Source organism: Apodemus sylvaticus, chromosome 2, assembly GCF_947179515.1.
Source record: "Apodemus sylvaticus chromosome 2, mApoSyl1.1, whole genome shotgun sequence".
Lineage (NCBI taxonomy): Eukaryota > Metazoa > Chordata > Mammalia > Rodentia > Muridae > Apodemus > Apodemus sylvaticus.
Window position 1 is genome coordinate 41,774,347 of NC_067473.1, and position 22,990 is coordinate 41,797,336.

At 42.2% G+C, this 22,990-nt stretch overlaps 1 protein-coding gene across 1 annotated transcript in view; it reads right to left on the bottom strand.

The window, feature by feature from the left end:
• Wnt2 (Wnt family member 2) overlaps positions 1 to 22,990 on the bottom strand; it is a 44,749-nt gene that overhangs the window by 5,391 nt on the left and 16,368 nt on the right. The window contains exon 4 of the mRNA XM_052173279.1: positions 16,169 to 16,433. Within this exon, the coding sequence (XP_052029239.1) occupies positions 16,169 to 16,433 (265 nt within the window). The remainder of the gene's footprint in view (positions 1 to 16,168; positions 16,434 to 22,990) is intronic.

The following is a 22,990-nucleotide window of genomic DNA, read 5'->3' on the forward strand; positions in this document are numbered from 1 at the left end:
ATACACACATATGTATATACCATATATACACATATGTATATACCATATATATACATATGTATATATATACCATATATATGTGTATATGCCATATATATATGTATATACCATATATACACATATGTATATACCATATATACACACATGTATATACCATACATATATGTATATACCATATATATATATATATATATATATATATATATATATATATATATATATATATACTGAATTCCAGAGTACTTCAGGACATATCATGATCCCCTATCTCAAACAAAGAAATAAGACTTAAAAAGATAGAAAGCCTTTTTTTTTTATTTTGTCCCTGGGATAATCAAGAGTACCCAACAATTTCAGAGAGTTTCTTTCAGCTTGAAATGACTTTTTCCATAATGATCTTTCCGTTGGTTGCCATGTTTTATAGCATCACCCTGTTCATTGGACCATGGGTGGGCACCTGAGTTATCCTGGGCCAGTAAGATGGAGTTCCCAGGAGACGGTTGCCATACATAAACTCAGTATACCCCAGCCCCTGAGCTCTATGTTGAGCTCCGTGGACAGGCAGAGAGCCACAGGAAAACATGAATAAAGCACTTGTCCAGGGCAGCGATGGCCAGGCCAGGAAGAGGAGTCCTGTCAAGTCAGGCACTGTTGGGTTCTGCTTCCATCTCGTCTGGAGGCCTGGCCACACACCAACCTTGGAGGACCGAGAGAGGCTGGGATTTTTCCTATAAAGTGGTTTGAACACAATGTCTTAGGCATACAAGGCAAGCAGTCTGCCATGGAGCTACAACCCCAGCTAAAGTTTGCTATCCTTCTACTAACTGCCCCTTTCAGCTTAAATAGCTGCTCCGATGTCTATTATAATCCACAGTGCTAAATAACTGGCAAACCTGCAGAAGGAAAATAAAGACAGGGAGAAAAAGATAATGAATTAATTCTTTTTCACTTATACCTCGTGACACTGTTTAGCACTATCTGCTCTGTGTGAAAAGTATTTGCGTGAGTGTCATGTTGCTCTGCCTGTGCAGAATGACCAGGGAAATGGCAGGGTTCAGGCAGGGTACGAGGTCAAGAAAAGCAGAGGGGTGAGCCAGACTTGCTGTGCGTGATCAGCTGCCGAAAGCAGGAAGACAGACAGAGGAGTTTCCTGAGGACAGGAAGGATGGCAGAGGGCCGGGTCGGGGTGGAGGGTGGGTCAGCCAGGGATGGCCCTGAGCCTATATCATGCTGAAGAAGCAAAGGGTTAGAAGAGGCAGCAGCTGGGCCTGGATTCAGGGCGACCATCAGGACAGTCTCTAAAAAAAAAAAAAAAAATCACTGATTGTGTAAAAAGGACATACACTTCCAAATGCTGCCTTTGAACATCACACCCATTGTTTCCTTTGATAGACATTTAGCAGACATAAATATGTATAAGGTGCTATGTTGCCTGCTTGGGGTTTGGGAGTCAGGGAAAACATAAAGTGGCTAAGACCCAGCTTCTATTCCTCAGCAGACTTGTTCTGAAGGCATAAATGTGTGTGGAGACACTACACAGCCTCCAGATCTTTATTTCATCTGCCCATGACCTACTGGAAAACATAATAGAATCATATGCAGGGGATCATGGCAGACAAAGGCCAAGAACTTTAGGATATGGGCAATCAAGGGTTTGCTTGTAGTGTTGCCATGCGTCAACTGTATGGTTGTGGCAATTCAGGTAAGTTTCCCTTTCCTTTCTTGCAAAGCTGGCATAAAACCAGCTTATTCTTCCACAATGAGGATGGGACAAAAACAGATGTCTAAGTGTCTATCAGATTAACTGCTCAACACATGTTAAACATCTATTCACTATTTAGCTAGTGTTTATTGAGACCTAATTGTCAGTGAACAAAATAAAGATGCCGTCCTGAGGGACTTATATCATTATCATAATATTTCCTAGTATGAATATTACTAGTAGGAAACAGGACCAGGTAAAGAGTCCTCAACTACACGGTTTTAACAAGAAGGTTTCACAAGAGACACAATGTAAAGGATGAGTTGATGTTTAGGGAAATAATGGGTGAAAGACATTTCTAGGTACAAGAATCTCCTAGCAGAAATGCTTCAGACAGGTTTATGAGAGTACAGATTCAGTGTGATTGAAGAACAGGGTGTGTATTCTATAAAAATCATAGAAAAGAAGACTGGAACACCAGGTTAAAGAGTCCTTTGCCTTGGCAGGGCTTTGATCTTAGTCTATGGTGGTGACAAACAAGTGTAGATTTTAATCCAAGAAAAGCATACCTAAATCTGTTAGAGCGACTGAGAGGAAGGAGGCCAAAGGTGAGCTCTGAAAAGAGTCTAGGCAAGAGTCAGTGAGGACAGACAGGAGGACGGTGGGTGAGGGGCCTCAGAGGGTACACCACTAGCATTTGGCTATCTATTGAAGTATGGGTAGAGGTGGAGGGGTCATGTAGGAAATGACCGAAATGTTCGTTGGTCTCCACAGTGAGGAGAGCAGCATACACTTGGAATAATGCTATAGGTTAAAGGGAGAGTGGGAGGAAAGGCTGTGTGGAAGACGGTCAAGACCTCAAGGAACATGATGGTGAAGGAGACTTAAAGACAGCTGTAGGAACTGAGACAGATAAAGCTAGGATTTCAAGATCATTTCAGGCCTTAAGTATTTGGGCGAATCATTACACGTCAACATGACACAGGCTTTTCTAGTCTTTATTTAGACAAAGAATAGAATTGGGATAAACTAGTCATGGATATTTGAAATTGGGGTGGTGATATTTCTTATAGTTGAGGAGGGGACAAAGTATATGAGGAAGCCTCTAGAATACCAGGCCTCTTTCATGTTATAAACTGGGCTCAAGTTATATGGATGTGTTTAATTGCTAAAACTCCCTCTATTATGGTTCGTGTGAATGCAACTAGCGTTATTTGAACTTTCCCACATGTGTTATGTTAGTAAGAAAAAGAGGAGGGAGACAGACGTAAAGAGGATGAGGCCACACAAGCTAAGAGCTTTATGCGAGGAGCAGAAAGGCATTCCACATGGCTGTGGAATTCAGTGGTCATAGGGGAGAGCCAAAGAGCTGAGGCTGAAGATGTTAGTAAAAGCTGCATTGTCAATGGCTTTAGATAACAGGGCAGGGGGCTTCAATTTTACTGTGTGAGCCACAGATGTCTATCGAAGGTCTTCCTGCAAAGAGCTGTCTGGTTTAATTTGTGTTTGTGAAGGCAAAACCATGTGTAGAGACTGAATAGATTGAAGCAAGTCAAAGTACGGGCAGGGAGATAAGCTAGAGGCCCACGCAGAGCTGGGGTCCAGGCACAAGATGGCATGGATTAAGACACTGATGGTGAGAAAGAGAGACGTTAGTTGAAGAGACAGGACCAGTAGATATGGCGAGTGATGGATGGGTGGGAAGGGGACAAGAAGGATCCAGTGGGGATTTCAGGATTTCAGTCATATTGGCACTAGTAATTCCCCAAGGAGAGCACTGCCTGGGAGGGGAAGGCTTTAAGTACCAATGAGCTTAGTTATTAGCATATTGAGTTTGCTGTGACTAGGGAAATGCTCATTAAAGATACCGTGGGATTCAGGAAACAAGTTGGAATGGGGACCATGGACCTGGTCATCTTTTTCAGGAGGTAGGAAGTGAGGCTAAACTCCCTTTGTAATGTTTTGTGTTTTGTTTTTAAGTCTTGCACACCAATAAGCATTCTTTCATCTCACCAAACCATAGTTGTCAAATTCTGTCAATACTGTGACACGTTTGAATTCTTTGTCTTCCCCCTGGGCTGTTGATCTGAGAGGGCTGGAATGGGGACGTGACCTGTCTTGTTCCTGTATCAGGCTGTGGGACCAGTGGGAAAAAACCCAATGGTCTTTTCCCACTGACCTGAATGAAGCCCAAGGACATCTAAGAGTTTTTGTTTCTCAAGTGCGGAACTGGACAGGACTTCCTCTGAGCCCTCTGAACCAAGGATTGGTTGTCAGACTGGATCCACACCATCCAAACCCAGGGGAAAAAGGGAAGACAAGGCAATGGCCATTGGAAAATTTTCATCTAAGTATGGTTTCAGAGTCAGACCTGGAGGCCTAAGACTGGGATAGAATGATAGTGAATTTAAGCACACCTGGGCCATGGCATGAGTTCAAGGCCAGCCTGAGCAACTTTGTAAGACCTTTTCTGAAAGTAAACAGTGAAAAAAGAGAGCTGAGGATAAAGCATACTGGTCCAGTGTGGCCTAGCAGTGCCTAGTGTTGCCTGACTTCAATCCCTAGTGGACAAAAAAAACAAGATATGAAAGAAAGACAAAAGTTGACTTTGGTGTGTGAAACAAAACATTTAATGAGGCCAAGAAGAAGGAAGATAAAAGAGCTTTTGAAGACAGAGAGCAGCTGATCTGAGTGACTGATAGAAGAACAGCAGTGGGACTGTAGCCTCTAGCTGTAATGGGCCTCCCTGAGGTACTAGGGTATAAGAAATGGGCCAACAGGGAGGCAGAAAAGATTCTATGAAGTAAGAGAGGATGAGGATGCCAGGAATCGTCTATAAATTGGTCCCTCTTTGGGATAAAGCTCTAATTAGCTGTAATTCTAGACTGTAGGGCAGAAGGGCAGGTTAGGCACTTGTGCCATTAGAGTGGAGTGTGGAGCTATTTCCTCAAAGCTGAGTTCAGGATCTCTGAAATTGGCCACTGTCGCTTCCCTTTACTGGAATCATAGAATGCTTGTTAAGACTCAGCAACGGAACTGTGCTCTTGTAACGACCCACCACCAATCTTTCTAAAACACAGTGGCACCACTATGCTTAGAATTAAAGACGCGAATGAAGCTTATGGCCCGGCATGAGCACGTGTGTTCATTAAGTAGCTTGCTGGATTTCATCATCTGTCTGCTTTCTTAGCTTTACATAATTTTGTCATAAGCACCAATAGGGTAATTAATGATAGGGTCACTCACTTCTGCTTGGTCCATTGCTGAAACCACCAGTGGGAAAGACTCAGTTAAACCTTTCTGCCTTAAGTTTTAAGGCAGTTTTCACATTGTCCAAACTGAACAGAGGTGAAGATTATTTGTACTTTCTCCTCTTCCTTTTTTATCAGTTTAGTCTCTTTATCTTTCTTTATGTTCCATATTGTATTTTATACCCCTTCTCCATTTTTGTTCATAACCATCGATATGAAATTTATAGAACATTTATATAATTTAGACACTTTGATAAGTGAATTAATTCCCACAAACATGTAAGATAGATATTGTTAGCATCATTGATCTGTAAGTGGAAACAGAGGTCACGGAGGCACAGAAACTTACTTACAATTACACAGATATAAAATGGTAGGCACCGTTAGAACAGAGCATGAATAATACTTAAGTATCTTCCTTGCTGTGTCCCTCAATTTTATTTCTATCAAATGAACTTACAAGATGCATGTAGTTGAAAACATCTAAAATCACAGCACCCTGGAGGCTGAAGCAGGAAGATCATGAGTTCTAGGCTAGCCTGGTCTAGATAGTGAGACAATATCCCCAAACCCATATGTGGGGTTGTAGCTCAGTGTTCCAATACTTGCCTAGCACAGGTGAGTCAGTAGATTTGATCCTCAGTAATTTACATCCCATCCCTACCCTCCTCCAAAGAACTTACAAAAAAATCTGATTTATAGCCTTTTGGGGGACTTGGAGGTAGAGTCTTTTTTCAGAAATTCATGACATGTTGTAGGCTATTTAGTCACTTAAGGGTTTGTGAGAAAATAAAAAGGGTTGGTTGACAGGGTGGTTTGGGATGCATTTTTTTCTCAACCATTACTCTCTTTTATATATTAAAAACAATGTATGTGTTATGGATGTGTGTATGTGACTGTATGAGACAGAGTGCAAGTGTAGTATATGTAGATGTCAGAGGACAACCTTGGGTGTCGGCCCTTGACTTCTACCTGGTTTGAAACAGGGTTATACTTGTGGACTTCCTCAGGCTAGCTGGCCCCCGAGCTTCCAGTGTGATAACAGATACAATCACTACTGTGTCTGGTTTTCACATCGGTTCTGTAGATCCAAACTCAAGCTCTCAGTCAGCATAGGTAGTAGTTAAAAATACCGATTAAACATCTGAAAAATAGCTTCAGCTAGTGGTCCTCTTACTCAGGCCTCTCAAACTGTCTTCTAAGGGCAAACATGTACTTGGGTGCCTTTTAATTAACACACTTATTTTAAAAGGTCATGCTGCTTTATAACGTTCCCTTGTTTTGTTTTGATTTATGCGGTTCATATGTTCTTTGGCTTTGGTTATGACGTGTGCCCAGATGTGTTGCCAGCCTGGTGACAGTGCTCAGTCCCATGACGTGGAGTACTGTGGGTTCAGACTCCAGCTTTCCTGTCATCTTTATCCCAAACAGTGGTTGGGATTGGCTGCCTAACCTCCATGTCCATCAATAAGCAGGCAGTCTCTGCGGACAGGGAGGGAATATATCATGGGAAGGTGTAAGATGCTGCTTCTGGCTAAATGCAACTTTTTTTCTTCCCCTATGTTATGTCCCCATCCCAGCTCACAGTAAGAACTCACATATGCATGGGAAAAGAGGCAAAGAATGGAAGTTTCTAAGTCGCATGTGTTTGGGACCACATATCATATTTGGTGGGGCAATATCAAGGGAACTTACAGAATCAAGCATCCCATCCCCAGAGCTATAAAATTAATAATGGAGTCAGGGTTCCCAGTGTAAAAACATTTCTGTCTCCACCAACATGCATCTTCCTGACAGCAGAGGAGGAACAGAGGGCTTTGGCTAATAGTTCCCAGACCCATACCTCTGGAACCTGGAGGAAGGGCGCTGCTCACCCCTTCCCCTCCCTCTCTCCCCCTTCCCCTCCCCCCTCCCTTCCCCTCTCCCTCCCCCTCTTCCCTCTCTCCCTTTGACTGTATCTTCAGAAATTCCTGCCACTCAGGCCAACAGAGGCCCATATGTTGACCATTAGGGCATAAAGCAAGATTCACTTAAGCCTGTCATCCAATAGGCTGTTTCTCCTCTGCTTGACTTACACGTTGTCATTAATGACACAGATTTATTGAGGGAAGAAAAAGAATGTTACAGAGCAAATGTTAGAGACCGCACATTCATCTACTTGCAGGCCTTCCCCCATCCTCACAAGAAGGATTGCAAAGCTAATGCTACTTAGGAAAGGCAATATCTACTTAGTTCAGATGAGTTTACTCATTTTTATTCATTTTCCTAGCTCAGAGGTTTGACTGGCACAGGAAAGCCATGTCTTGTTAAGCTACCAAATCCTACAATGGAGTTAACACTGTTATATCCAGACTCTGAGAGACTGTCCATCCTTGGTCTATCTCTCCTGGTCAAAGTTATTTCCTCTTCTCTCCTTCCTCACCCCCACACTAACCCCACCACCTCTTCTTCCATGAACTCATCCCAACCCCCATACTCTCCAAATAAGTTATCTCCTGACTGAACTAAGCAATTTTCTGGCATTATTGAAGTCATATAGACTGTTCTTTTGAAGAGTCACCCCTCCATCCATAAGCTGTCTTCTCCCTGAATCCCAAGCATAATTCTCACATTTTCAAGATTCAAGCCTCCATTAATGCCATCCATGGAGTACACCCAGTCTGCACAAGTTCCATTGACCTATCAAAGGCCTATCTAGAATAGATTTCCTGAAACTGGGCTCGTATATCAGAATGTTAGATACCACCTTCTTTGGGACAGAGGTGGGGTCTTAGTCTTTCCTTTGTACACCACATAGAAATTGGGTGCCAAAGCATATTTTCTTTTTCATTAAATACTAGATTAAGAGCAATTAAAAAAAACATGGATAGCCTTTCCATTGTCTGGTGAGGGCACACTTTTCAAAGAAGTGTTTGCAAGTTTGCAGATACACATCCAGAGAAGGTACACATCAGCAGTTAAGCTTGCCCCTCTTTAAATGGTTTCACTTAGTGTCCAGAGAACACATGCAAGAAATGTGGTACATTCTTATTTTTTTTTAATTTTATACATTTAGTTCGGGATCTTTTTCTTTTTTCTTTCTTTTTCCTTTTTCTTTCTTTCTTTCTTTCCTCTTTCTTTCTTTCTTTCTTTCTTTCTTTCTTTCTTTCTTTCTTTCTTTCTTTCTTTCTTTCTTTCTTTCTTTCTTTCTTTCTTTCTTTCTTTCTTTCTCTTCCTCCTCCTCTTCCTCCTCCTCTTCTTCTTCATCTCTTCCTCCTCCTCCTCTTCTTCCTCTTCTTCTTTTTCTTCTTCATCCCTTCCTCCTCCTCCTTCCCCTCCTCCTCCTCCTCCTCCTCCTCCTCCTCCTCCTCCTCCTCCTCCTCCTCCTCCTCTTCTTCTTCTTCTTCTTCTTCTTCTTCTTCTTCTTCTTCTCTTCTTCTTCTTCTTCTTCTTCTTCTTCCTCCTCTTCTCTTCTTCTTCTTCTTCTTCTTCTTCTTCTTCTTCTTCTTCTTCTTCTTCTTCTTCTTCTTCTTCTTCTTCCTCCTCCTCCTCCTCCTCCTCCTCCTCCTCCTCTTCTTCTTCCTCTTCCTCTTCTTCTTTGATATGGCCTTATATGTAGCCCAGACTGACTTTGAAGTCTCTTAGAAAGTTGACATTATATATGTGTGCTACCATATCAGAGCATGGCTTATATTGAAATGGCAGAAATTTATATTGGTAACTTAAGTGAGTTTTGAACTACAAAAAAGAGTCAAATTAGCACTTTATTTAGTGCTAAATCAGGAGGAACCTTACAGCTTACAAGGTGAAACATACATTATGAGAGGCAGAGAAGTAAATTTCTCCATGATTCCCTAGTCAGTAGAAACGGTAGTGGAGAACAATTTGTCATGCTTAAGATGCCTATTCCATAATGCAGGCTTGAGAGCTCCCTAACACTGTGAAATTTCCATAAGTTGGAAGAAGGGATTGATCATTATAAAGTGGATTTCACTGGGAAGGTTAAAAGAAAATAATTAAATTTATTATTTTAATGTATTTTAAAAATCATTTTGTCTGCAACAATTAATATAGCAATTAGAAATGAGTGAGGTGTGGTTCCTCCCACCTACCCCTCAGTGATAAGACAACTCACCTGTTTGATAATTAATTTGTTGTTAATGGTTCAAATGATGTCAAAGAATTGAATATAGAAAATGACTTAAAATTTGTTTACTGAGTTTTACATTCATTCTGATTGCCAGTGTCAGTTTAGTATTTTAGAGTATGCCCTATGTTTATATTTTTGAAAGATAGCCTATTTATAGAATAACTGCATTGGGTTATATATAATAATATAATATAATATAATATAATATAATATAATATAATATAATATAATATAATTTACACACACATATATGTTAAACTCTATTGGATTAAAAGCAAAGCAACATGTTGCTTTAGCTATCAATGGAATCAGATGAGGTAAACAGCAGCAAATGATGAGTGAAATAGCTGAGTACCTGGAGCAGTGAAAGCCAGAGATTGTGGTTATTTTGCATCTTTTCTCTTGTCCAGAGAAAGGGTCGGCAAGCAACATAACATAATCATGGCCCTCTGAAGATACCTACTAGTACAAAAGTTCTATTTAACACTCAAGCTTAAATGAAAAAACTTTGCAGGTTGTGCACTATAACCGTTGAAAAACAAACATCAAGCAAAACCAAAACATAGAATGAACAATATTCTATGTGGTTTACAACTTGCCATTCAGTTCAATTCGCCGCATTTATTTGCTGGATATTGGGGATATAAGTTCCTACCAACACGTGTTTCCTAGTGGAGCTTGGTGTGACAGAGAGGTAACTAATAATTAAACACTGCACAGTCTATAAATGGAGAGACTGAGCTTGTCTTAAGCCTCTGGGACAGCAATGAACACAGAAAAGTAGACAGGTCCTCTAAACATTTCCAAGATCCTGATGTAGGTGACATGTCACATAAGAAGGGAGAATGACAGTTGGCTTGCATATTGATGGCATAGTCACCACAGCCATCAATGGTGGTCCCATTTTCTTTAGATGAAAATAAGTTTTGAGTGGGACAAATCAGTTCAACTCTGAATGAAGTCAGTGAATATAGTATGAGAAATCTAAATGAACCAGTTAGGCAGGGAATTAATACAGGATGAGGCAGGAGAACAAATGTATGCCTAGAGATGTTGAAAGCTGTAAGAGTATAAATTTTAAAAGATAGCTTAATAGAGTATAATTTACAATTTTACATCTGTGAAAATGATGGTTAGAAGCCTCACTGGACCTTTTCAATACAACCTTGGTTTGGCTCTCCTTGTACCCTTTAGATAGTCATTCATTCATTCATTTCTGAAAGTGTCAGAACATAAAGCAACAAATGACTTCTTTATGTTGTCAAAGTAAAGAACACAGTAAATCCGTGCACATAGCAATGGAGCAAGAGCCAGGGCCCAAGACACATTATTTCTCATCCATCTGAGACAGAGAGTTCCCTGTCACCTAGACTGTGTCATGTTGCCTGGCCGCAGTCTGGACTACCTATGATGAGCCCATGGTGGACGAAGCCTTGAGGACAAGGACCAAGCCCTGCCAGGATTTATGTGCCTTTCTGTTAAAATCGTATTTCCTTGTTTTTAATAGCACCCAGGATATATTCACAAGTGTCTGCAGGCCAGGCCACAACACAAGACTTGTCTAGAATATGAGTCTCTGAACACAATGATTTTAGGAACTGGATTGCCATGGGCTTCAATGAATTCTTTGCCAAATATAGTTCATAAAAGAAGGCACAAATATTGACACCAGGAACAGCTGCCTGTTGAGCTTTGGGTTTCTAGCGAACAACATATTACTCAAGAGTTCCGTTTGTTTTGAACTTGACTGGGAAGAGGTGGAGGCTTACTTGCTTCCTCTGGTTGGAGAAGAGACCTCGGGATGACCTCTAGCCCAGGTCAGGGTTTACATCATTCCAAGTGAAAGTAGTCTGTGATTAGGTGCAGACACCTCCTCTGCAGAGGAGGGCAGCATTCCTTCATTACTGATGGACCTATCTTTAACTGAAGGGTTGCTTTGATTTACAGATGCCTGGGGGCAACCACCAGACTAGATAACTCCAGAATCACCAGTGCTCATCTCAGAAAGTCCTTCTCTTAAGATGTGGCTTCCAATCTGGCCTGCAAAATATCACATGCCCAACCTCTTGCAGTTGTTAGTACCCCAGCAAAATGTGCTGCAAATGGAGGTATTTTTAGTTGATCATCAGAAAATACTTGCAGGAAATATTTTCAACAGAAAAATAAGGGGACGTATTTAGTTATTGTTTTCACAGTTTCTTCTTCAAGTTTTTTTTCCTTATCATTTGTTAGGAATAATTAAAAGTATTCACTTAAAAACATGATGTGGTGGGCCAGGGTTATGACTCAGTGCAAAAGTGCACTTGCAGTGCAAGCAGGAGAAGCTGAATTCAAATCCCCAGGATTCAGATAAAAGCCAGGCACGACTTGTGTGTCCCTGTAATCAGAGTGTCAGGAGGCAGAAATGAGTGGGTCTGGGAAGCTCTCTGGCCAGTCAATCTAGCCAAAATGGTAAGCTTTATATTCAGTAAGAGACCCTGCCTCATGGGAATAAAGAAGACAGTATCTTCTGTGGCTTCCTCATGTGCGTGCACAGGATTGTACACATTCACACATTTATACTACACAAAGAAAAGAAAAAGAAAAAAATCATGGAAAGCTTCTAATTGAAAAGGGTCTCAACATAATCTAAATGTGGCTCTTAAATTGTGATCAGATTTGAACTCTCAGCTTTGTGGGCACCCCAAAATTAAAGTCCCATATCATTATACTGCATCTTTATTATAGAACCTCCCCCCCCCCACGCATATACATACTTACAACAGAATCCAAATATGAGCAAAGTGGTATAGTGAGAAAAGTATGGATTTATGTTTTGATATTTATCTATTTATTTTACTTGTTAACTAGTTCCAGGCAATGAAATCTTGGATAAATTACAAAACTTTGGGATTTTGTTTTCTTGATCTGAAAATGAGGGGTATTGTTGCCAAGAGTTAGGGTATCTACATGTGAGGGATGTAGAACAGACATGATCTGTTGGGAGCTCAACCAGTGCCCCCAGCACTGAGTGAGATCTGTCCTCACTTGACTCACTCAAGTTACCCACTCTGTGGTTCTTCTCATCAAAATTCACTCGTTGAGTTATCATTATGTCATGGAAGAGGATGATTTGATAACCAAGATATCAAGCTAATTGCAGCACAAGTCTTAATGGTTGAAATCATTTAAACAAGTAACTTGCAGTAGAGTTTCTACATGTCAATAAAAAGTATTTTATGCCACATGAGCCAAGAGAGAGGGTATTTTTTTGAGTGAGGGATATTCAGAGCTCTACAAATAAGAACACCTTTTACCCTTTCTAAGGATCAGAGACTTGGATTTCCTCTTCTCTCTGATAAAATGGGTAAACCAAGACCATTGGTTTGGCCACCAAATCATTGATTTTTCCAAACTATTGTTAAGTCTGAAAAGTATGAGGATCTCCTGATTCTGGTCCAGCAGGTTTCTGAGGAAGAATGGAGAATTATGGAAAAACATGGAGTAGACCTGTAGGTAGATGCATTGCACCAACCCAACTGGAAAACACTCCAGAACGGTCCTGTGCTCTGTCAGTCTGAACAGGATGCAGGGAGACAGAACAGCCTAACCAAGCAGTTTGAACACCACTCACCTACCCATCCACCAATGCCCTAACTGATCTCCACCCTTGCTCTTGGAATTCCCTCAGGGAGAAGGTGCCCAGTTAATTGAAGAGTTAATTGGTGTTCATGACTCAAAGTCAACCATTTAGAAAGGGAAGATTAAATATAGGGAAGAGTGACTATGAATTTGAATAAAGAAAACATACAAACAAACAAATAAACAAACAAGAGGAATGCATGTCCTGACTTAAATGTGGCTTCAAAATTTTGGTCTATCTTGGAGCTTGTCTAGCCCATCATATTATTCTTATGGAGCACGGTGTGTATTCATTCCGATGCAGACTCAAGCTGGCTGCACCTTTGGTGTAGACTGAAAGACCTAATACCGTTGTTTCTCAATCGAAGGTTCCTGTGCCCTCTGTGAGTTAGATGCAGGAAGCTTTATTCCCATGGGTCTCATAATTATCTTTCTCATCTCTCTATTTCCAAAAATAGAGGCTAGAGGCTACTCCAGGAAGATTCCATACCCAGTAACATTCAGTGGGATGTGTACCAGCTTTAGCAGAGCACATACCACAGAAGGTTATCCCAGTTAGGGAGACCCCCATCTGAAGACAGCTGTCAGTCCCATGACAAAAGGCAAAATCCAACCAGTGTGTGGGTCAAGGAGATGTCTCTGTACCTCACACCGGTGACTATTGGTTAGCTATCAAAATAGTCTCTTAATAACCTGAACTTTTGCCTTTGTCAGATAAGGCATTCTGAGTCTTGTTATTATGAAAACAATCATATGTAGTTACCAAAATTACAAAAGAAACATTACAGGTCACACGGGTGACTTAGCATGTTCTTGAGCCATAAATGGCATCGTTTCAGTTTATTTCAGAAAATTTCAAATAATCCGGTAAACTTAATTGGAAATGTGATCTGTTATATTGGCACTGGGTACTTACAAGACCCAGGATGGTTCCTATTTGATCAGCACCACTCAAGGACCAAAATATTGACCTAATTTTAAATTAGGAAAGTCAAAATATTTCTAAGTAAGTATAGAAATAAGAGATTACATTATATATCTTACTATGGAAGCCAGTACTTTAACTGTGGGCCCTTGTGTATAGGACTGCTAGAGGCAGAATAAAATGATGGAGAGGACAGATAGACAGACAGTCCTGAAAAGTACTTAACCTCCGGGTGCTTCAGTTTCTAGTCGTATAAAGCAGGGGGCTGAGAGATGGTGAGAGTGTGCAGAACGAGGCATTGTGTGCAGTGGGCAGTGTATCTGTGTCTTTATGATCAAGGGCAGACTTTCAGAATTCTAGCTTTTAATAGTGCCTACTGCTCTTGCAGGAGATCTAGCTCTGGACTCCAGCATGCATGCTAGGTTATTCACAACTGCCTGTAACCTTGGCTCCAGGGAATATGACATTTCTGTCCCCTGGCAGGTACCAACACTCACATGCACTTTCACACACACACACACACACACACACACACACACACACACACACACAAGAATGAAGCATGTAAGAATGATCAATAGCTTAAACGGGCAGCAAGGATTGCATTCTGAAACCCCTTCCTATGACAAGAAAGTATGGTCTTTAGTTCCCTGAATACCAACAAAGAAGAAAATATTCAACATTTCCTTCACTACATAAATTATTTCAAATTAGAGAACCAGAAAAGCCCTGTAGGACAGCACGTTTTCCAGATCTGGTGTGAAGTTTCAGTCTTAAGGTCTTTTCACCATCATGCTTAGGAAATAGGTGAAGCAAATGTGTTCTCTAAGGGCCAACGCTTAGGCCAAACATGGGGCCAGACATGCATCGCCTTCCATACATGATATCCAACGTGGACAGTGATACCCAGGGCTGTTCATCAGACTTTTTTAAAGCTAGGATGAGAGTTTGTTTGGTGGTGACCGCTAAGGAGAGTCCATCATTGTGTTGTTTTCCCCAGGTAAAAATTTACAATATCCTGACATCTTAGGGCTGCTTCATAGATTCAGCAAGAGCAGGTGCCTACACAAAGGTCTTAGGACAGTGCTCAGTGTACAAGTGACTAGTTCTGGGACTTAAAATGATTAAGGTGATTCCCACGCCAATGGCCTGCTCAGAGTTAAGTAGCTAGTTAAGAAAAGAGGGGGCACAGTCCACTGGGTTGATTTTTGTGAAAGCAACACGTTTCATCGAGCCTGTTGTTCTTACAGGTAGGATAACTTGGTAGCAGTCTCAAAGCATGACAAGAATGCAGAGGGGCGCAGCATCAGGCCCTTATGCTCAGCAGTCTTGGATTCATATGCCGCGTGTACAAACCTGCTCACAGGCTGCAGACAGCTCACTCATCAAACAACAAGAGGAGCTTCAACAACTCAAGGGCAAGGCAAGGGCTCCAGGCAGCTTATGATCCGTCCTGATCATCTTCCCTATCAGTTAATCTAGCTTCAGCAGCTGGCCACATCTGCACTATTTTACTGGCTCTTTTGCAATTATTTCAGAACGGGAAACAAACTTAGAATCTAAAATGAAGGGTTTTTTTTTTTTTTCTGATAGTAATTGACATTGCTTCCCACTAAGTGCATAACTTGAGCCAAAGAAGGCTGTGGCTACCATTACCCACGCCCCAGCCCCCCCAACCCCCCCAGCCCCTGCACCCCCTCCTCCACTGAGACCCTTTCAGTGATGCTTATCTTACTAGCGTCTTGGCAAAGGAGTCTTTGCAGCCTAATATTGACCTTGAGGGTAAGAAATAGAGAGAATATGTCTCTAAAAGTAGACAGGCGAGGACAGCTGGTATGTTCCGGCTAGAAGAAGGTCTCTTGGAGTACAAGATGGAGAGAGTGTTATTTGGGAAGGAAGGGCGTGGCTTTAACAATCGGGGCCTCTCTTAAATCCACTCCCTAGCTAAAGCACACCTATGGCCAAAGAAGTAGGGATAAATTCTTGCTGTTTTAAAGAAGAGTTTAAAAATAGTTTAATAAGAAGATTAAAAAAAAAAGTGTTTGACAATTGTAACCATATTGAAAAGAGCAAAGGATTGTGAAATAGAGCGAACTTCAGAACGGGTTAAATTCCCAAGCCCTAGGGCCATTTCAGAGTCATAGTTGAAGGATTTGTCACGGGGGAAGATTATTACAAAACTGCACCCCGCTCAGCCTAGGATCACAGGGAAGATGCTGGACAAGTACATGGACCGCTTGTCCATCTCTCAACTGGAATTCTGTGCCAGCAAGAATTCTGCTGATCTGCGTATTTTGACTTTTTGCCACAAACGTTCTTGTTAGTTCATGTTTCTTCAGAATCTGCACACTATCAACCTGTTCCTCTAACTGCGTGCATAAATTTTCTGTGCAGTCTCAATGTGAATTAGACAGAGCACACGCCTGGAACCGGGCAGAGGGCAGGCATCTGCAATTACACGAAATGTGGCCTGCTGAAGAATAGAGGCGTCTAATTAGGTTGTAGCACATTGCTTGTCAAAAGGAATTCTCTTAACTTACCTGCCTCTCGGTCCCTGATACAGTAGTCTGGAGAGTTCTCAAAATATACGAGGTCATTTTTCGTTGGTTTCTTAAACCTCTTATTGGCTACAGTGAAGCCAGTGCCGTCTTGGTTCATGACCACCTGGATGGCCCCGTTGTACTTCCTCCAGAGATAGTCGCCTGTTTTCCTGAAGTCAGCCATGGCCAGCCAGCACGTCCTCAGAGTACACGAGCCACTCACACCATGGCACTTGCATTCCTGTTTCAAGAAGCGCTTTATAGCCTGCAGAGAGAGACAGAGGCAGAAGCCTGAGTACAGGACCCAGCTTCCCTACCATAGTGCTATAAAGAAGTAGCTCTGAGAAGCATCCTGGATCCTGGGGTCCTGGAGCATCACTCGCCATTTGCTGGACACCTTGAGTACACTGTTGGAGATAGGTTGAGAAATGATGGGGTTGAGAAACTCTGAACCCCAATCTATTTATAGATTGTGGTAATCCGTGTTACCAATATTCACCATTTTATAGAGCACATAGCAGCTTATTTGTTTATTTTTAATTTAAATCATTTTTCATACAGTATTTTTATAATAGTCTTTTCTCTCTCCCATCTCCTCCCCCATTACATGCTTTCTCTGTCTCTGTCTCTCTAATAGTTTAAAGCTAGAGAAAATGTGGCATTTTCTACAGAAGAACATCTTTATCTCAAAAATGCCTACAACTACAATGTTGAGGTTCCTTTATCTGAGATGATTAAAACCAAAAGTGCTATGGATCTTGGCATTGAAATGTGGGGATATTTGCATATATAATATGAGAGTCTTTGAGATGAGATCTTAATGTAAACTGGAAATTTGTTTACATATATGTTTGGGCTCATATCCAGAAGGTAATTTTATACTGCATTGTGTTTTGATTATAAGCTGCCTTATGTAACTAGGTAGAAGGTTTTCCTTTCACACCACCATGCCATTATAAAAAAAATATGCCATATTTGGGAATGTATTTTTAATTTTAGATTGTTATATGAGGAATGTTCAACCTATACCCAAACCAGATTGATAAAGCTAATGCTCATCTTTCAGTGACCCAGCAATTGGGCCACTGAAACTAAATGGCTACATTTGGAAAGCTTGGGATATAGTGGGCACATAGGGTTGCAGAGTGCACCCTTTTCCAGTGGCCTTAGTCACTGCATCAGACCTACGCTACCATTTAAGCTTAGGATGAGGAAGAGCGAATCCCAGAGCCGGTAAAGCTCGTGTCTAAAGACTACAGCCAGTGAGGGATAAACCATACCACACTGAGACTGACCCTAAATTCAAGGTTATCCCACACTTCTGGCCAAGTGACACAGCTTAGATGGTCCATCTGTACTCATGCTGTTTCTTGCTAGGAGGCAAGAGAAATTGGGACAAGCCTGTCTTGGCAGGCTCCTGACATGAAGTCTGATCTTCAGTGGGTGTGAGGGTTGTGGTCACAGGGAAGGCCAGGTAGACCATAGAACTATCCAAATCAATTTCTGCTTTAGTCTCGGGATGAGTTGCCATGTGGTACCATTTGCAGAGACTCAGTGAGTTCTTCCTGCCCTGCCTCATTGCCCCTGAATGTATATAAGAGAGAAGAAGAAGATATGCTCAAAATCTGCAGAAAAACATCATGCTGCAGTCCTTCCCATTGTATAGATGGCAAACCAGGCCTCATGGAAACAATGCAATATGCCTGGGCTCTAGGGATACATACAGCATGGCTAAAAAAACAAGCCCAGTTGCTAAAATCTGGATTAACAACAGTACATATAGACTTGAAAATGTCGCCTCATACCACATTCCTGGTAAAGATCCTCCCCAGGTTCTCCATTTCATGGAATTCATATTCCAAGAACTGACCCATTCTTTTTCTCTGCTAGCTGTTTTTCTCGTCTTTCGTTCATTACTTTTCAAAGTTTTATTTTTAACAATATCTGAAGGTCTCTTAATATGATACTGGTGCTAATGGGTTGCGAAATTGGAAATTCAAAGCCAAAGATGGCAAGAAGGACTGTTTAAGAGACCAGAAGCCCTGGGGATTCACCAGTCCCAAGATTTGGTCCTCATTCAGAAACAGCACAGTGGCTTGTCTGCCAATCAATCTGAATCCCCAAATTAGAGGGCATCTGGAGGATGTGCATAGGTCAAAGGAATGGCGAGTACCTTGATGATCTTTCCCGAAGTGCTAGCTGAGAAAAATTCTCAGAATTTCTCTTTCTAAGAAATTGAAGGTGAGAGGTTCAACTTTGCTCTGCATTCTCCTAAGGTTTTGCTGTATTGATGCAACATGCAGTGTAGAGGCGGTGGTTGACAGAAAGGTAGCGGAGGTAGCTGAAACTATGCTGCTTGAAGTGCAAGTCTCAACCACCGCCCCCTACTTCTCACAGGTACACAGAATTTCCAGGTGCCTCTCCCTAAAGCCCTCGCCAGGGTCTTTTGCCCTAATGCTCGACATGGCTTTGTTTCTTGTATAGGCATGCTACATGACCAAGAAATGATAGACTCGTATGAGCAGAGAGGATTTTCATTCCAGGAGTCAGCCTCAATTTATTCCTTAGCCTGGACATGTGTCAAAAGCGGTCAAGGGTTAAGGGAATGACAGTTCCAGGCAAGGTATCACAATGGCCCTAGGTTGTTTGGTTATATGGCTTGATTGCTGTCTTCCAGTGTGGAACGCTGACCTCCCTGCAGTGTGCCTCACTCTGCTGGGCACAGGTGCAGTAGAATGGGCTCCTGTATACCTGGGATTGGTCCTTCTTATAATGAACCAGTATGGGAGGCCAAGGTAAAGAGCTGATTCTCCACATTATGGGGACCTGGGCATCTGTAAAGGACATCATAATGAGAGCTTTCTCTCTGGAATCTCCCTTTCTCTAATGCCTTCTATATTCCTGATATTGGGTATTAGGCTCACTGGACCATCCAGTTGTAGACTTTGACACAAACAGCCTCAAGGATATCTTCTAGGCTATCTGGCTTTATCTAAAAGCTTCTCTCCTAAGATCTGATAGCATCCCTCAAGCACAGCACCCTCCATGCCAAGTGCTTTCTGTTCCTCCCGAGTTCCTCTTGCAGCCAGGCTAGTCACTTGTAAGCCGCACTCCTAGCTCTAAAAATAACAGGAGTCCTCATTGCCCTGCCTTTGTTATGCTAAGTTCCCAGGTGACAAACTTCAAAGCTGATATTTTTATATAATTAGTGGGAAGATGTGCATGTTAAGTTTGGATCTTAAAAATACACCTAAGCAATTCTACTGAAGCCTGTGGCAGGGCCAGATGCTGTTGTTGATCTGTGTAAATGTTTTTCCTTTCTTTTTGACTACCTGCTTTATTCAGGAGTTGGGAAGCTGTGTGCCCCAGGGCTTGCTAGGACCTCTCTGATCCAGCAGTGCCCTAAATCATGAATGGACATTTCACTGCTAACACACTGACTTTTCTTAGCCTTTAGAAAGTGATGATTCAATTTGTATCAATGGGATTCAAGGAAAGATGGGTGTTGGACTTGGAAGAAGGTCTCTTTCATTATTTAAAAGGATAGGAGGAGAAATGCCTTTTTTCTCTGTCTCTAGGTGATTTTTTTTTTTAACAGTATGACACAAGGGACAGGAGACTGCAGTAGGAACATATTTGAAGCTGCACACACAGTTTTGATGGATGCGAAGCCCTGGGTTCTGAAGACTGTGGTGGAGTCGCTCAGTAAGCCAAACTGGGGCTTGCCCAGCATTTGGACCTCTTGTGATCCAAGACTCTCAGCATTGTTTAGGCCCCCTTCCATGGGAGAGGGGCTGCCCCCAGCACCTGACAGTACCAAAGTTAGTTCTTAGTTGTGGATTAATATCAGACCTCAGCCGATAGCTCACTCTTTTACCGGCTGTAGTGGGATCCTCTGACGGTGCTTGCATTCAAAAGCTAAACTCTGTACTCCAAGCTCTAGTTGCTTGAGGAGCAGACCCTCACCACAGTATGCCAGCTTTTGTTGTATAAGCCTTGACCCCCAAGTTTTCTGATTGGTTAATAAAGATGCCTACTGCCTGTAGCTATAGAGAGGTATGTGGGCTTCGGTTCCCAGGCCAGGGATCTGAGGCGGGGACCACCAAGAGGAAGAGGAGAGAGGAGGAAAAAGTAAGAGGTGGCCATGGGGTAGGCGGATCTTGAGCACATGGCCAGGAGGGCTAGCCTGATGCAGTAGGAGTGGCTCAGGCAGAACATGGCAAGTGATATCTCAGGGTTATTGACTGGTAAGTAGACAAAATATCCCAGAGGGTTAATACCTACCCAGCTGCAGTGCTTTTCTGCTACATGAGATATATAAAGCTTTGTGTCTTTTGTTTGGAAACTATATGATCTAAAGTGATGTAGAAACCCCCAAATAATATTTACTGTAACGTTAGCTTTGAACCACACCTCCACTCCAGTTAATATACAGCATGCTCAACATTTGTACTTACGAGCTACCTTTATGTCTATTTGCAGGATTTACAGACTTTACAACCAAGCCCTTCACCTTGAAAACAGAAAAAGCCCAAGTCAAGCAGAGACGTCCAAGGAAGGAGATTTATACTTTCAAGTTCTGCTGAGTTCCGCTTGCAGTGAGAGGTAAAGTATGGGACCACACCATGACCATCTTGAGTTCTAATATCTCGCTGTTACAACCCCATTATTTTCTTTAAGATAGGGTTTTATGTAGTCCAGGCTGGCCCCTAATTCACCATGTAGCCAAGAATGAACTTCTAATCTCTTGTTTCCACAGGATTACAGGTGTATGCCAGCATACCCAGTTCTTCTTTCTTTCTTTCTTTCTTTCTTTCTTTCTTTCTTTCTTTCTTTCTTTCTTTCTTTCTTTCTTTCTTTCTTTCTTTCTTTCTTTCTTTCTTTTTGAGACAGGGTTTCTCTGTATAGCCCTGGATGTCCTGGAACTCACTCTGTAGAGCAGGCTGGCCTCAAACTCAGAAATCCACCTGCCTCTGCCTCCCAAGTGCTGGGATTAAAGGCGTGTGCCAGCACACCCCCCCTCGGCTCAGCATACCCAGTTCTTTATAGGGTCCTGGGAATTGAACTCCGAGCTTTGTGCAAGCACTTTACCAACTGAATAACATCCGTAGTCCTACAATCACCGTATTAGCTACAGCAACCATTTATTAAGTACTTAACCAGACTTAGCCAGGCTCCACCTGTGGGGGTTTACACCTACTATCATATACATATCCAATTAAGCACAGAAAGTTAGTACTCCCATTTCACAGTTCTGAAAATCAAGGCCCCAGTATGGCCAGTACAATTTTTAGTCATCGGCTAGATAGGGGCAGAATTCCCAGGTCTGTGGTCTTCCTAAACAGATGTGCAGAATCCTAAATCACATTCAGATCTTCCTGAAACGTTGAATTACACACACTATCTCTGGTTCCACATCTGCTTCTTAGGAGTATTGGGAAGTTCACTTTATAATGTTAGCAATAGCAAACTATGACTAGAGACCCAGATGACGCCAGTGGGAGAACGAATATGCAGACTCTGGAACCTGCTGAGTATTAGTATTTGTGGCTCTTTAAATCATGAGGCAGATCTTATGCATGAAAGCAAGTCACATGACGAAAACAACGTGCAGAAGACTCTCTCTGGTTTCTGCCACTTTTTAAAGCTCTGCATACGTGTCCACACAGAGGAGGAAGGGAAAATGTTCTTTTACAATCGGGCTGTGGTCTGAGGAAATGCAGAGTCTGGCAAGAGAAAGGAAGACTCCATCTACTCTGTGTAGTAAAGTTTCAGGAATCCGAGGATTGCTCCCTGGCAACTGGAGAGCAGAGCAGTGGTTCTTGTTTCTGGCTGTACATTAAAATCACCTGGGAATCATCTGCAGCACCCCCCCCCCCGGCTGAGTAAATCAGAACCTTGAGGGGGTGGGGCAGGCATGGGGCCCAGGCCCTGACAGGACTTACAGTTCTTCAGGTAATTCTTATTCGAAGCCTGTGCTGAGCAGAGAGTCCTGTCAGGGGACTGCAGGAGAGGGGCTAAGGAGTTCCTTCTCCAGTACAGCAGTCTGGGGGCCTGTCAGGGGCAGAGCATCAAGAAATATCTGTGGTGGGGGCAGGCACTGCATTTCTATGGACAGGGAAATCTAGTTATCTAATTACAATAGTTTCCCACTCTGTGTTTCTATGGTGTCTGAATTACCAGGGAAAAAATCTCCACAAGTAATAATCTTTGCTTTGGCTGCTTTGGGGAGAATGGCAGATGGTGGTGCCCAATGGTATGAGACCCAAATCCTATGGCTGTGGGTGTCAGTAGGCCACACACATGAATGAATGGTGGGATAGCCTGAGGTCTTCAGACACACTGGGTAAAGGGTAGGGGCCTCTCATGCACAGCTGGTGATGGAGGAACTACTGACGTTTTATTTGGATGGAACAAGATTGAATAACCAAACCAGAGGACCAATACTTTATAACTTATAGTTAAGTCTTCCATACTATTATCTAGATGCTTATTCTAGAATTGGAAACCAATAATACTTATTGGCCCTTTATATCTAGTGCTTCAACCAAGCGTGGATTAAAAAAATGAGCAGGAAAAAAAAAACAACTTTGGACAATTCCTCAGATTAAAACTGAGTCTGTATATGTGAACATTATGCCGAGTCCACCCGGAGACTGTGGCCTCCATCAGCTCAGACATCTTCATCCAGCGCTCGGTGTCTGAGTATTGTTCATGCATGTCTTGTTCTTGCATGCAGTTCAGTCTATGATTGTGTCTATATTGAACATGCACAGGCTTTCTCTGGCCATTATCCATTCCCTAATCAATACAGCAAGACAA